Consider the following 16,192-nt stretch of genomic DNA (forward strand, 5'->3'; position numbering starts at 1 on the left):
TCATTGATATGTTCATTTAAAAAAAAATGGTAGCATTAATTTAGACATTCCTATGTGACTGGTTGTTTTGAAAAAGACTGAAATTCAGTACATTATGCTACAGGGTCAAAAATGTTGATTTGTTTATCCAATAACATTTTCTTCCACTTATCTCTGGAAAATAAAGTCTCTTCTGAGTTCCTTGTTTCATTTTAAGAGTTGAAGCAGTTAATGCCTCTTGGTGTTGGATGTGCTACATTATTCTCAGAAAATGACCTTTTCCCCTTCAGGCAGTGGAGTTGGATCTTGACGTTGATATCTCTATTTTAAAAAGAAGTTGTGTTTTATTTGAAGCTTTTCTCCTGTATGTCATTGTGCCAGTGTTAGACCCTAGATACATTTTTTTCTACTGGCTTTGAGCAGGCTTCTTCAGCCACATAATAAATATTTAAAGCCCTAGTTCTGAATTCATTGTTTCTTTTTTCAAAAAGACTTGCAGTCTGTTAAATTGGCACTTTTGGTAGAAATAACATGGTTTCCACTGCATGTTTATGCCAGTAAGATGTATTATTTTATGATTCCAGTAGGTCATCTTTGACAGAAATAAATGAATGGCATGTAACATTGACTTGAAGACTGTAGATTAGTCATTCCGGTGATGCATTATTACCAGCTAGCTCGTTAACATTACACCAGAAATACATTCTTAAAGGTCCAGTGCACTCAAACATGATTTTCCTGCGTTTTATATACATTTCCACACAGAGGTTGGAATAATACTGTGAAAATGATAATGCCCTTTTAGTGTAAGAGCTGTTTGAAACCACCACCTGAAATTTCAGCCTGTTTTGGTGGGATGGAGTTTTGGCTTCCCTGGTGACATCACCAGGCAGTTAATTAGGTAATAGTCCAATAGGAAAGAGTTCCAAACCCCTCTGCCAATAACAGCTTGTTTTCATTTATCCACACAGAACACTCCCAGACAGTCCTGAGAAATTGCTCTTTGCTAAGAAGCTATTTGTTCCTTTTTGCCGATTAAAAACAAACAAAAAAATCCCAGTAAAGTACTTATAGTGCATTCAGGAAGTGTTCAGACCCCTTCACTTTTTAAAATCAAACTTTATTTGTCACATGCGCCGAATACAAATGTAGACCTTTTGTTACGTTACACCCTTATTCTAAAATTGATAAAAATATCCCCCCATCAATATACACAATATCCCATAATGAAAGTGAAAACAGGCTTAGAAAATGTTGCTAATTTATATTTAAAAATGTTTTTTATTTACATAAGAATTCAGACCCTTTGCTATGAGACTTGAAATTGAGCTCAGGTGCATCCTGTTTCCATTGATCATCCTTGAGATGTTTCTGCAACTTGATTGGACATGATTTGGAAAGGCACACACCTGTCTATACAAGGTCTCACAGTTGACAGTGCATGTCAGACCACCTTTATAAAGCAAGGACTTCCCTACAGGATGTTAGGCTGAGGTATTGAACAGGAATATGTGGTATTGAACTACAATAACCTGTGTCAGATATTGGACTTGAAGTGCTGGAGAGGGTGGAGGGCCATGATAAAATGCCCCCAACACACTCTGGGAGGAAATGGATGGATGCAAATGGCCATGTCATGGAAAATCTAATAGAAATGAAAGATCTGGTGTGCCTGAATAATGGCTGAGGGACCAGGATTGATGTAGCCACAGGGTAAGAGTCTGCCTTGGACCTCACTGGTATCTAGTGCGATGGCAGGAATCTGTGAGTGGGAGGTATGGAAGGAGTCGACAGTAGGGAGTGATCATTACCTCATAGTATGCACAGTAGGGCGGAAGGAGGAGGAGGAGGTGTCAGTGGATGGAGTAGGCAGGTGGGTGTTTGGAAAGGCAAAGTGGGATCAGTTTCAGGAGCTGAGTGTGCAGGTGATGGCTCGGGTGGATATGAGAGGGAATGTGGATAGTATGAATAACTGGGTGAGAACAGCGTTAGTGGGGGCAGCTACTGAGGCTATACTTTAGAGTTCAGGGAGGAGGAGGGAGAAAGCAGTCCCAAGGTGGACTGAGGAGTTTGGGGAAATGGTGAGGAGTAGGAACAGGGCATTTAGAGTACTGAAAAGGACTTCCAACATCTGATTCAGTATAAGCAGGCTATGGTGAGGACAACTATCCATCAAGCAAAGAGGTCATGTTGGCGTCGGTTCTGTGACACCATTGGAAGGGCGACACCAGTGAGGGATGTTTAAGAGGATCAGTGGGGTCAGAAGGGAGTGGGATTATCCAGTGTTGACTAGTGGGAAGGATGTGGCAGTAACAGATGAGAAGGCAGAGATGATGGCCAAAGCGTTTGTTGAAGTGCATAGCTCGGCCAAATTGTCAGAGTAGGGGCAGAGGGGGAGAGAGACAACGAGAGAGGAGCATCCTGAAGTGCTGGGTAGGAGGGAGGATGTAAATGATGCATTGAATGCACCATTTACCATGGCAGAGGTGAAAAGGGCAATAGGTAAGGCTGGGCTAACTTCACCTGGAAAGGATGAGGTGGGCTATGTTATGTTGTCCCATCAGTGATGAGGCACTGGATAAGGTTTTGGTGTTTCACAACACAGTGTGGGAGGAGGGGAAACTACTAGGTAGTTGGAAGGAGGCAGCAGTGGTACCAATCCGGAAGCCAGGGAAGGACCCAACGAGGCCAACAAGCTATTGGCCAATAGCTTTAACGTCACATGTATGTAAGATTATTGAACATATGATTACGGAGAGGCTAACTTACTTCCTGGAGAGCAGGGGTCTAGTATCGACACATTAGAGTGGGTTCAGGAAGGGAAGGGGAACTATGGACCCAGTGTTCTGCTTAGAAGCAGAGGTCAGGAAGGCTCAGGTGAACAAGGAGACTGTTGTAGCTGTCTTTTTTGATGTAGAGAAGGCGTATGATGTGGAAAGAGGGATTGTTAATCAAGCTTGATATTATGGGGGTAGGAGGAAGGACGTACAACTGGATAAAGGATTTCATGTTTGGAAGGTTGATCCAGGTGAGGCTGGGAAAGTCGCTATCAGGCAGCTACCTGGTGGATAACGGTACACCACAGGGGAGTGTGATTAGTCCTCTGTTGTTCTCAATCATGATCAATAATGTTTACTCTCAGGTACAGCGGGATATTCGGAGGTCGTTATTTGCAGATGATGGGGCCTTATGCCAGAGGGGAAGAAATGTGCCATACATAGTCAGGAAGGTACAGGAAGCAATTGATGTGATAGAGCGGTGGGCATTAATGTGGGGATTCAGGTTCTCTGTAGAGAAAACAGACAGTGTTCTTTACCAGGAGGAAGGTGGGAGATGAGGGATGCTTGAGGTTATATGGGAGAAACTTGGGGGCCTTCAGAGTTGGGGGCCTTCAGGTTCCTTGGGGTATACTTTGACACTAGACTGACCTGGGCAGAACACATTGAGAGAGTGGTGGGAAAGTGTAAGAAGGTACTAAATGTGATGCGCTGTCTGACGGGGAAGGAGTGGGAGGCTGGGCGTTGGTCATTAAGGACCATGTACGTTGCGTTGATCCGATCTGTAATAGACCATGCAGTATAGCGCATGTTTTGGCAGCCCGGACATCCTTGAAAAGGCTAGATGTCATACAGGGGCAAGGACTCAGAATATGTAGTGGGGCGTTTCGGACGTCCCCAGTGGCTGCGCTACAGGTGGAGATGGGGGATATGCCATTGCAGATTAGGAGACAGCAGCTGGCAATTAATTATTGAGTCAACCTACAGGGACATGGGGTGTCTCATTCTGCAAAAGGGATTTTACAGGCATGCTGGGGACATGAGCGAAGACAGAACACGAGCTTTGGGTGGGTGGGTAATACCCAGGTGAAGGAGATGGGACCGTATGGAAGGGAGTTTAGCCCAACTGTAGCTATTCCTGTAAGTCCACCATGGCTACTCCTGCCTCCAGTAGTTGATCTAGAACTATTGGAGAGGCTAGGGAAAGATAGGGAGGGTGTTGAGCCATCTGATTTGTTTAAGAGACGTCTGGATTCTGTGTATCAGGATTTTGTGGCCATTTACACAGATGGTTGATAAGATCCTAGGACAGGACGTACTGGGTCAGCATTTGTGGTGCAGGAATGTGAGGTGGAAGTCAGAAAAAATATTACAGATCATCTGGCTGAATATACAGTGGAGCTGATGGCCATACTGTTGGCCTTGCAGTGAGTGGAGGAAGTCAAGACAGACAGAGTAGTTATTTGCTCTAATTCATGTGCAGTGTTAATGAGTCTCCAGTCCTTTAGGTCACATAGCAGACGAGACCTGCTTTATGAGGTGCTACAAACCCATGGCAGGGTTAGACAGATGGGTATACAGATAACATTTACTTGGGTCCCAGCCCATGTGGGGATGGAGGTGAACGAGGCAGTTGATGTACTGGCTAAACAAGCACTTAGAAGTGGGGATGTTGATGTCGTAGTTTCAATGAGCAAGGCAGAGGGAAAAGCCTGATATGGACAGTGATGGTGCAGAGATGGCAGGAGCAGTGGAATAGAGATACTCAGGGCAGGCATTTATTTCAAGTACAGAGCAAAGTCGGGGAAGGGAGGACGGCAGGAAGGGACAGAAGAGAGGAGACTATTTTTACAAGATTAAGGGTGCAACGCAGCCAGTTGAATAAGTCCTTAAATGTGATAGGAAAGCATCCAACGGGAAAGTGTGATTATTGCCAGGAAACAGAGACCGTGGAGCATGTATTGCTACAGTGTGGACAGTATCAGAGGGAAAGAGAGAGGCTGAGATCTAGTATAAGGGAGAAGGGGATACAGGAAATTAGTTTAAAGAGTATATTGAGTAGAACGTCATTAGATATAGTCTCAAATATTTTGTTAGCTTTTTTAAGAGCAACATGGCTGGCAGGTAGGATTTAGTTTCTCCCTGTCTCTGGCCCACACTCCAGTACAGTAGGTGGCGGTAATGCACCATAATTTGGATGCCAACTGCCGATAAACCCCACCGAAGAAGAAGTGCATGTCAGAGCAAAAACAAAGCCATGAGGTCGAAGGAATTGTCTGTAGAGCTCCGAGACAGGATTGTGTTGAGGCACAGATCTGGGCAAGGGTACCAACATATTTCTGCAGCATTGAAGGTCCCCAAGAACACAGTGGCCTCCATCATTCTTAAATGGAAGAAGTTTGGAACCACCAAGACTCTTCCTAGAGCTGGCCTTCTGACCAAACTGAGCAATCGGTGGAGAAGGGCCTTGGTCAGGGAGGTGACAAAGAACCCTATGGTCAATCTGACAGAGCTTCAAAGTTCTTCTGTGGAGATGGGAGAACCTTCCAGAAGGACAACCATCTCTGAACCACTCCACCAATCAGGCCTTTATGGTAGAGTGGCCAGACGGAAGCCACTCCTTAGTAAAAGGCACATGACAGCCCGTTTGGAGTTTGCCAAAAGGCACCTAAAGGACGCAAACCATGAGAAACAAAATTCTCTGGTCTGATGAAACCAAGATTGAACTCTTTGGCCTGAATGCAAAGCGTTACGTCTGGGGGAAACCTGCACCATCTCTACGGTTAAGCATGGTGGTGGCAGCATCATGCTGTGGGGATGTTTTTCAGGGGCAGGGACTGGGAGACTAGTCAGGATTGAACATCTCTGGAGAGACCTGAAAATAACTGTGCAGTGATACTCCCCATCCAACCTGACAGAGCTTGAGGATCTGCAGAGAAGAATGGGAGAAACTCCCCAAATACAGATGTGCCAAGCTTGTAGCGTCATACCCAAGGCTGTAGTCGCTGCCAAAGGTGCTTCAACAAAGTACTGAGTTAAGGGTCTGAATAGTTGAGGATAATCTGCATAGCAATGATAGGAGCGACCATGTGAGGATAGGACTGAGCCGAGTGACTTGGTGTACAGAGAAAAGAGGAGAGGGCCAAGAACCGAGTCTTGGGGGACACGAATAGTGAGAGCATGTGGTGCAGACAGATCCTCTCCACGTCACCTGGTAGGAGCGACCTGCCAGGTAGAATGCAATCCAGGAGTGTGGAGAGCCTGACACCCCAGGTCTTGAGAGGGTGGAGAGGAGGAACGGATGGTTCACGGTGTCGAGGCAGTGGATAGATCTAGGAGGATAAGAACAGAGAGAGAGAATCAGCTTTGGCAGAGCAGAGAACCTCAGTGACAAAGCAGAGCTGTCTCCGTTGAGTGAGCCGTCTTGAAGCCTGACTGGTTAGAGTCAAGAAGATCATTCTGAGAGATAACGACAGTTTATTATAGACAGCCTGTGCAAGTGTTTTGGGTAGCAGGGACACTAATCTGTTTTTCAATTATTTTTTGCAGTATTTCTTTAGTGCCTTGCCGCAAACAGGATGCATGTTTTGGAATATTTGTATTCTGTACAGGCTTCCTTCTTTTCACTCTGTCAAGTAGGTTAGTATTGTGGAGAAACTACAATGTTGTTGAGCCATCCTCAGTTCTCTTATCACAGTCATTAAACTCTGTAACTGTCACCATTGTCCTCATGGTGAAATCCCTGAGCAGTTTCCTTCCTCTCCGGCAACTGAGTTAGGAAGGATGCCTATCTTTGTAGTGACTGGATGTATTGATTCACCATCCAAAGTGTAATTAATAACTTCACCATGCTCAAAGGGATATTCAATATCTGTAAAAAAAAAAAATATATATATATATATATATATATAAAAAAAAATACCCATCTACCAATATGCCCATCTACCTTTGTGAGGCATTGGAAAACCTCCCTGGTCTTTGTGGTTGAATCTGTGTTTGAAATTCACTGCTTGACTGAGGGACCTTACAGATAATTGTATGCGTGGGGTACAGAGATGAGGTAATCATTCAAAAATCATATTAAACATTATTACTCCACACAGAGTGTGTCTATGCAACTTATTATGTGACTTGTTAAGCACATTTTTAACACTGAACTTAGGCTTGCCATAACAAAGGGGTTGAATACTTATTGACTCAAGACATTTCAGCTTTTCATTTTTTATTAATTTGTATAAATATCGAAAAACATAATTCCACTTTGATATTATGAGGTATTGTGTGTAGGCCAGTGACACGAAATCTCAATTTAATCCATTTTAAATTCAGGTTGTAACACAACAAAAATGTGGAAAAAGTCTAGGTATGTGAATACTTTCTGAAGGCACTGTAGGTAGTCGATTCCTGGAATCAAGCTGTATATTGCATGTCTAACGAATGAAGCCACACGTGATAGAAACATATGTGTGTGAAATGGCACTCATACATTGGCATATTGGAGCATTCAATTGAATATTTTATTAAACTGTATATATGGCATTTCTTTCCTTCCTCTTAAATTACTTTCAAAGTAAATGCAATTTTTATGATTGGGCTATCAATGATGAATTGTGTCAAAAGGTTCCTGTGAGAAATGTTTTCTCTATTTAAAATGACTGAGGGTCAGTCTCGCTTACATTTGGAAGGGAATTCATTCAGCTATGACTCACGATATATGTTGTTGTCAACTACATGAATCAAAAGTAAACATATCTATGCATCATTTTTTTCATTATCCACTATATTTCGTCATCCTGCATATTTCTGCTCGACAAATTGAGATGAATAAGAATTTGCCAGGTGTAACAGAAACCAACACAGACAAAAAGGAAAGTTCTCGTAGGCCGGGATGCATATGCTTTGAATTGGTCAGCCAAAACGCGCCACCATTCGCGGCCTTTGCAGTTCACGACTTCTTCGTGAAACCAATCACTTTTCACACAGTTCCCTCTCGTCCAATCGAATGACGCGATGTTGGAGCGATGTTTACATTTTGTCAGTGAGCAGATTGGACTGCCAAGCAGCGAACGATTTTTAAACTTTATGAACCTTTTAAAAGATTACCGCGTATTTTCCTATTCCACTAGCTAAGTAACTTTATCCAGAGTACCACAGCATATATTTGCTATACATCTTCAGTTAGCTAACAATAACCCTAGCAACCTGTTGATTGATAAACTGGCTACGCGAGTTGTTGATGTTAGCTAGCTAGCTAACGTTAGCGTGTGCAAATGACAGCCACCAATGTTTAACAACAACGATGAGGATCTTGTCGAAGATGTGGCCAGTTTAAGGAATCAATTGCGATTGACGGAGATTAGTTTGCAAAGTTTGGGAGAACAATTAAGGTAAGCGACGCCAACTTGCTGCTAGCTATAAATATACATGGCTAACTTGATTTCTCCACTTTAGTCACAGGTAGGTGCCAGTCAATGCAAATTCCTCACGCACATAGCCCAATTGACTAACAGACTGTTAGGTCCTCTGAAAGTCCAACAGGTGTAGCACTTACTTTGACATGTCTTTTTTCCATTCTCCAAGTCACTCAGGACATGAGAGTCACAGTGAGCGGTCTGAGAGGAGTTTAGTACATGGGTTGCCAGGTCTTCTGTCCCTAGAGGACCTACAGCGGCCTGATGTCCCACATCCTCCACCTGACAACCCAAGTCTTGAGAGACCCCTCCACAGAAGTAGGACAGCTGAGAGACAGGCCTGTGAAAGCCTACCCAGTACTGACTCCAGGGTGAGAGAGAGAGACAGCCCCTTTATTTAGAGGTGGACCGGTCTATGTTACTGTATGTATGTATGTATGTATGTATGTATGTATGTATGTATGTATGTATGTATGTATGTGTGTGTGTGTGTGTGTGTGTGTGTGTGTGTGTGTGTGTGTGTGTGTGGTCATTTGTACACTAACTCTGTAGCTGTAATGTCACAGACTTTGTCTGGTTGCATGACATTAATCTGAGTTGAGTGTGTTTCTTGTCTTTGATGTTTGTGTGTGTGTGTTAGGTTTGTGGTTCATGTCTTAACCTGTCTATACGTCTGTATCCATCAGTGCTCCTCATCTAGGGCAGTGGAGATGGAGGTTGCCCCCCTCAGGAAGAAGCTTGGCTTCTTGCGTCAGGAGAACGCCTCCCTGGCTCTGGAGAACAGACAGCTCATCAGTGACCTGGAGGCGACCCAGATTGAGCTGGCCAGCTCTAAAACCAAGGTACTAAGTGAGAACAACCATGCATGTAAAGATCATTGACATTCACTAGGAGAGATGCTAAATGGTTGGTGTATCTGCTCTTCCTTCAGGCCCGTCTCCTGGGCTCCACCGTAGGGGCTAAGACCTCCAGTGTGACCGTCATGAGGGAGCAGATCCTGGGCTTGGAGGCTGAGGTGGAGGCCCAGGCCAAAGAACTCCGGTCAGTAGGCATATTTTTTTGTTGCTGTGTCTTTAAATGTAAGATTGTAAGTAAGTCTCACTGAATTTGTATTTTTCATAATTTTTTTCAGAATGAAAATAGAACTGAATTGTATGTTGTTGTTGACTTGTTGATTTAGGACTGCAGAGTTGAAGGCAGAGCAGAGCCAGCAGGCAGCAACCCAAAGTGACAGACAGGTAGCCGAACTCAGAGACGAACTGAGCATGCTCAGAACAGAGCTTACTGACACAACCAGACAAGGAAAACGGTAACACTTGACACTTGTTTCCCCTTGCATTCATTTGTTTTAGCTTTGATTCTTCCCATCTAAAATAATTTGCCCCCTATTGTTCTCAATTGATTTTGTTGCTGGCATCCTAGGATGTTCCTTCAGGGCCTTTGTGCCCGGACATAGGCAACAATCCAACTAAGGAAAACACTGACACTTGTTGCTCATTCACAGGCATAAGCATGTCTTTTAGTGTGAAATAACGACAATGTACTGAGCTGTCTCGTTTCTTACAGAGCGGAGCAACAAAGGAACCAAGCCCTTCGCAATGCGGAGAAACTCACAGACGCTTTCAAAGACTACAAGACAAATATTTCCATTAAGCTGAAAAAGGTAACTCATTGAACCCTTACTTAGTTCAGTATAGTAAATAATGAGTAGTGATCGACCCTTTGACATTATGGCTCGACTGTGTTTCCAAGGTCATGGAGAACGAGAGCAAACTGAAGGAGAGTCTCATCGTGTGTGACCGAGAGAGAGAGGAGCTGGAGAGCAAGTGCACCGTGATGGAGAGATCGCGAGAGGAGCAGTGCCAAACCATCAGGTGGGTGTGGGCATTATCATCAACAGGGCCTAAAATTACCACCTGCCAAATGCGGGTGGAGTTGGACATTGGCGGGTAATATGTCTATTTCACCAGCCACGTTGGTGGGTGGCCAGGGCTCCACAGTGCACTCAGTTCACTCGCATTTGTGAATAAAAATAGTTACGTATGATCATATATACTGCAAAATAAATTCTGCAGTAGCTGTTTTCAAAGTATTTCTGCCGTTTTTGTTTCGATATACCACTACTTCTTACTAGTTATACATTTGTTTTAGAAACATTACAAAGCATTCGCATCTGTTTTTTTTGTGTTTTGTTGGTGTAATTAAACCGAACAAAAATCTTTTGATTGGTAAAAAAAATCTGAGTTGGTGATAGATGTTAGTATCTACCTGATTTAAGTGGCTAGTAGCTAGCTATACGGTTAGTGGTGTTAAATTGAGATTTTGGCCTACACACAATACCCCATAATATAAAAGTGGAATTATGCTTTCAGATATTTTTTTTTACCAATTAATTAAAAATGAAAAGCTGAAATGTCTTGAGTCAATAAGTATTCAACTTCTTTGTTATGGCAAGCCTAAGTAAGTTTAGTAGTAAAAATGTGTTTAACAAGACCCATAATAAGTTGCATAGACTCACTCTGTGTGCAGTAATAGTGTTTAACATGATTTTTGAATGATTACCTCATCTCTGTACCCCACACATACAATTATCTGTAAGGTCCCTCAGTCAAGCAGTGAATTTCAAACACAGATTCAACCACAAAGACCAGGGAGGATTTCCAATGCCTTGCAAAGAAGGGCACCTATTGGTAGATGGGTAAAAATTTTAAAAAAGCAGACATTGAATATCCCTTTGAATATTAAGTTATTAATTACACTTTGGATGGTGTATCAATACACCCATCCAGGGTTTCCGTTAGCCGGTAGAAGCCGGCCTTTGTCCGATATTTTTTTTTGGAAAAATCCATAAATAATAATACCAAAAAAATATGCTTTTTAGCTTATTCATTGATGGAAATGCCAGTCGATTGAAATATTTTAGTTTTTTAAATGGGCATGCTTATCAGCCTTTAAGGGAATTTCAATAATTCGTTATGTATCTTATTTATCACACGCTAACAGCATACAGATACAGAGCCTTTGAGTGGAAAATTTGTCAGACAACTCAAGAGCTGCTGCTGCAGCATCTTGTTGTACTTTCAAGACAACTGGGAACTCTGAAATATACGAGGTCAAGTCATGACATCAGTGATCTTTAGTTTAGAAAGTTGGAGCTATAGAAATAAGCCAGAGTTCCGGATTTGGAATTCCGATTTGGATGACTGTTCAAAACAAATTTTCCCAATCAGAGCACTTTTTTCCCCCCAGTTGTCTTAAACGCAGTGAAGTCTGAAGTCTGAGATTTCCGAGTTCCCAGTTGTTTTGAACGCGCCATTGAGCGGCTACGTTAAGGCAGGCTACATCACCCTGTCACACACCACTGCAATGAGCTGGAGGCAGTATGCATTTTTAAAACATACACCTAATTGGGGTCCCGAGTGGCGCAGCGGTCTAAGGCATTGCACCTCAGTGCTAGAGGCTTCACTACAGACCCTGGTTTGATTCCAGGCTGTATCACAACCACCCATGATTGGAAGTCCCATAGGGCGGCGCACAATTCGCCCAGCGTCGTCCGGGTTTGGCCGGGGTAGGCCGTCATTGTAAATAAGAATTTGTCTAGTTAAATAAAGGTGAAAGAAACATTAAAAACATGTTTTAATGCACATTATGAGGCATGTTTTGCCTCTCTTCAAAGTAGCCTATTAGATATCCTCTCTTTCTAAATTTCATCTCTGTCACATGAAACCGCTCGCGTGCAATGCGTTTTTGACAACTGTGTTCCCTCTAATTGCATTATGGAACGAAGATTTGTGCGTAGCCTACTGCCTTGTGAGCTTTGCTGCGCTTATAATGTGAAGAAATGATAGTTTATCAACATTTTAAGCTAAACTTTCTGATCTGTTGGATCAGACTCATTGCTTTTTTCATTGTATTTAAAAAAAAAAGTATTCTAGGTGTACTTGGTTGTTTGAATTTGGGATCGATCGTCCCACGACTGTCCCAGAGTTTGTTTGGAATAGGCTATTTCTTTCTTGACAAGCTGACTAATAGAATAGGTAGCCTAAACCTTTCTACTAAAGTCGATTGACATTGGCGAGTGATTTTGCTGTTTGTTACTCGTCTTGTTGGCTCAGAATTCGGTAAGAAACCCTGCACATCGTTGCATCCTCGATTTGCATGTTCTGTTAAAACCCCCTTTTTTTTCAGTTTTTGCCTAAAATGACGTACCCAAATCTAACTGCCTGTAGCTCAGGACCTGAAGCAAGGACATGCATATTCTTGATATCATTTGAAAGGAAACACTTTGAAGTTTGTGGAAATGTTAAATTAATGTAGGAGAATATAACACATTATATCTGTTAAAAGATAATACAAAGAAAAAAACTCGTTTTTCTTGGTTGTATTTTTTGTACCATCTTTGAAACGCAAGAGAAAGGCCATAATGTGTTATGCCAGCCCAGGATGCAATTGAGATTTTTGCCACTAGATGGCAGTAGTGTACACTACCGTTCAAAAGTTTGGGTCACTTGGAAATTTCCTTTTTTTCTCCATGAAACATACATGAAATGAGTTTCAAAAAGAATAGGAAATATAGTCAAGGTGTTGACAAGGTTATAAATAATGATTTTTAATTGAAATAACAATTGTCCTTCAAACTTTGCTTTCGTCAAATAATTCTCCATTTGCAATTACAGCCTTGCAGACTTTTGGCATTCTAGTTGTCAATTTGTTGAGGTAATGTGAAGACATTTCTGGCTTGATGGGCACTTCTTACGTACCATACGGTCAAGCTGCTCCCACAACAGCTCAATAGGGTTGAGATCCGGTGACTGTGCTGGCCACTCCATTATATACCAAGTACCAGCTGACTGCTTCTTCCCTAAATAGTTCTTGCATAGTTTGGAGCTGTGCTTTGGGTCATTGTCCTGTTGTAGGAGGAAATTGGCTCCAATTAAGCGCCGTCCACAGGGTATGGCATGGCGTTGCAAAATGGAGTGATAGCCTTCCTTCTTCAAGATCCCTTTTACCCTGTACAAATCTCCCACTTTACCACACCCCAGACCATCACATTGCCTCCACCATACTTGACAGATGGCGTCAAGCAGTCCTCTAGCATCTTTATATTTTTTCTGCATCTCACGAATGTTCTTCTTTGTGATGCGAACACCTCAAACTTAGATTAGTCTGTCCATAACACTTTTTTCAAATCTTCCTCTGTCCAGTGTCTGATCTTGTTGCCCATCTTAATCTTTTTGTTTTATTGGCCAGTCTGAGATATGGCTTTTTCTTTGCAACTCTGCCTAGAAGGCCAGCATCCCGGAGTCGCCTCTTCACTGTTGACGTTGAGACTCGTGTTTTGCGGGTACTATTTAATGAAGCTGCCAGTTGAGGACTTGTGAGGCGTCTGTTTCTCAAACTAGACACTCTAATGTACTTGTCCTCTTGCTCAGTTGTGCACCGAGGCCTCCCACTCCTCTTTCTATTCTGGTTAGAGCCAGTTTGCGCTGTTCTCTGAAGGGAGTAGTACACAGCGTTGTATATGAGATTCAGTTTCTTGGCAATTTCTCGCATGAAATAGCCTTAATTTCTCAGAAGAAGAATAGACTGACGAGTTTCAGAGGAAAGGTCTTTGTTTCTGGACATTTTTGAGCCTGTAATCGAACCCACAAATGTTGATGCTCCAGATACTCAACTAGTCTAAAGAAGGCCAGTTTTATTGCTTCTTTAATCAGAACCACAGTTTTCAGCTGTGCTAACATAATTGCAAAAGGGTTTTCTAATGATCAAGTAGCCTTTTAAAATGATAAACTTGGATTAGCTAACACAATGTGCCAATGGAACACAGGAGTGCGGTTGCTGATAATGGGCCTCTGTACGCCTATGTAGATATTTCATTAAAAGTTAGCCGTTTCCAGATACAATAGTCATTTACAACATTAACAATGTCTACACTTTTTATTTGTGATCAATTTGGTGTTATTTTAATGGACAAAAAAAATTGGAAATGTCTAAGTGACCCCAAACTTTTGAACGGTAGTGTACAGTTGAAGTCAGAAGTTTACATACACTTAGGTTGGAGTCATTAAAACTCGTTTTTCAACCACTCCACAAATTTCTTGTTAACAAACTATAGTTTTGGCAATTCGGTAGTTAGTTTTGGCAAATCTACTTTGGGCATGACACAAGTAATTTTTCCAACAATTTTTTAATGACAGATTATTTCACTTATAATTCACTGCATCACAATTCCAGTGGGTCAGAAGTTTACATGCACTAAGTTGACTGTGCCTTTAAACAGCTTGGAAAATTCCAGAAAATGATGTCATGGCTTTAGAAGCTTCTGATAGGCTAATTGGCATTATTTGAGTCAATTGGAGGTGTACCTGTAGATGTAGTTCAAGGCCTACCTTCAAACTCAGTGCCTCTTTGCTTGACATCATGGGAAAATCAAAAGAAATCAGCCAAGACCTCAGAAAAATGTTTTGTAAACCTCCACAAGTCTGGTTCATCCTTGGGTGCAATTTCCAAATGCCTGAAGGTACCACGTTCATCTGTACAAACAATAGTATGCAAGTATAAACACAATGGGACCACGCAGCCGTCATACCGCTCAGGAAGGAGACACGTTCTGTCTCCTAGAGATTAACGTACTTTGGTTCGAAAAGTGCAAATCAATCCCAGAACAACAACAATGGACCTTGTGAAGATGATGGAGGAAACAGGTACAACAATATCTATATCTACAGTAAAACGAGTCCTATATCGACATAAACTGAAAGGCCTCTCAGCAAGGAAGAAGCCACTGCTCCAAAACCGCCATAAAAAAAGGCAGACTACAGTTTGCAACTGCACATGGGGACAAAGATCGTACCTTTTGGAGAAATGTCCTCTGGTCTGATGAAACAAAAATAGAACTGTTTGGCTATAATGACCATCGTTATGTTTGGAGGAAAAGGGGGAGTCTTGCAAGCTGAAGAACACCATCCCAACTGTGAAGCACGGGGGTGGCAGCATCATGTTGTGGGGTGCTTTGCTGCAGGAGGGACTGGTGCACTTCACAAATAGATGGCATCATGAGGGAGGAAAATTATGTGGATATATTGAAGCAACATCTCAAGGCATCAGTCAGTAAGTGAAAGCTTGGTCACAAATGGGTCTTCCAAATGGACAATGACCCCAAGCATTCTTCCAAAGTTGTGGCAAAATGGCTTAAGGACAACAAAGTCAAGGTATTAGAGTGGCCATCACAAAGCCCTGAACTCAAACCTATAGAAAATGTGTGGGCAGAACTGAGAAAGCGTGTGCGGCAAGGAGGCCTACAAACCTGACTCAGTTACACCAGCTCTGTCAGAGGGAATGGGCCAAAATTCACCCAACTTATTGTGGGAAGCTTGTAGAAGGCTACCCAAAACATTTGACCCAAGTTAAACAAGTGAAAGGCAATGCTACCAAATACTAATTGAGTGTATGTGAACTTCTGGCCCATTGTGAATGTGATGAAAGAAATAAAAGCTGAAATAAATCCTTCTCTCTACTATTATTCTGACATTTCACATTCTAAAAATAAAGTGGTGATCCTAACTGACCTAAGACAGGGATTTTTTACTGAGATTAAATGTCAGGAATTGTGAAACTGAATTTAAATGTTTTTGGCTAATGTGTATGTAAACTTCTGACTTCAACTGTATGTTCAAAATGTTAGACTGATCCAATTGCATTTCTGCTCAAAATGTTGTTTCAAGACTGCCTAAATGTGGCTAATTGGTTTATTAATTTCTAATTTTTATTTTACCTTTATTTAACTAGGCATTGAAAAAAAGAATTTGTTCTTAAATGACGGCCTAGGAACAGTGAACAAACAACTGCCTTGTTCAGGGGCAGAACGACAGATTTGTACCTTGTCAGCTCGGGGATTCGAATTTGCAACCTTTCGATTACTAGTCCAAAGCTCTAACCACTAGGCTACCCTGCCGCCCATTTTCAAGTTCATAACTGTGGACTCTCCTCAAACAATAGAATGGTGTTCTTTCACTGTAGCTACTG

The 16,192-nt window shown here is 42.2% G+C and overlaps 1 protein-coding gene across 5 annotated transcripts in view; it reads left to right on the top strand.

The window, feature by feature from the left end:
• Positions 1–7,778: 7,778 nt before the first annotated feature.
• The window catches only part of ccdc18 (coiled-coil domain containing 18), a 39,667-nt gene continuing 31,253 nt past the window's right edge, over positions 7,779–16,192 (top strand). For all 5 annotated transcript variants that reach the window (XM_029704305.1, XM_029704304.1, XM_029704303.1 and 2 more), the window contains exons 1-7: positions 7,779–8,143; positions 8,337–8,538; positions 8,854–9,009; positions 9,099–9,208; positions 9,348–9,476; positions 9,734–9,830; positions 9,920–10,041. In XM_029704305.1, coding sequence (XP_029560165.1) covers positions 8,040–8,143; positions 8,337–8,538; positions 8,854–9,009; positions 9,099–9,208; positions 9,348–9,476; positions 9,734–9,830; positions 9,920–10,041 — 920 coding nt within the window. In that variant the 5' untranslated portion in view covers positions 7,779–8,039. The remainder of the gene's footprint in view (positions 8,144–8,336; positions 8,539–8,853; positions 9,010–9,098; positions 9,209–9,347; positions 9,477–9,733; positions 9,831–9,919; positions 10,042–16,192) is intronic.

This window comes from Salmo trutta, chromosome 21 (genome assembly GCF_901001165.1).
Source record: "Salmo trutta chromosome 21, fSalTru1.1, whole genome shotgun sequence".
NCBI lineage: Eukaryota > Metazoa > Chordata > Actinopteri > Salmoniformes > Salmonidae > Salmo > Salmo trutta.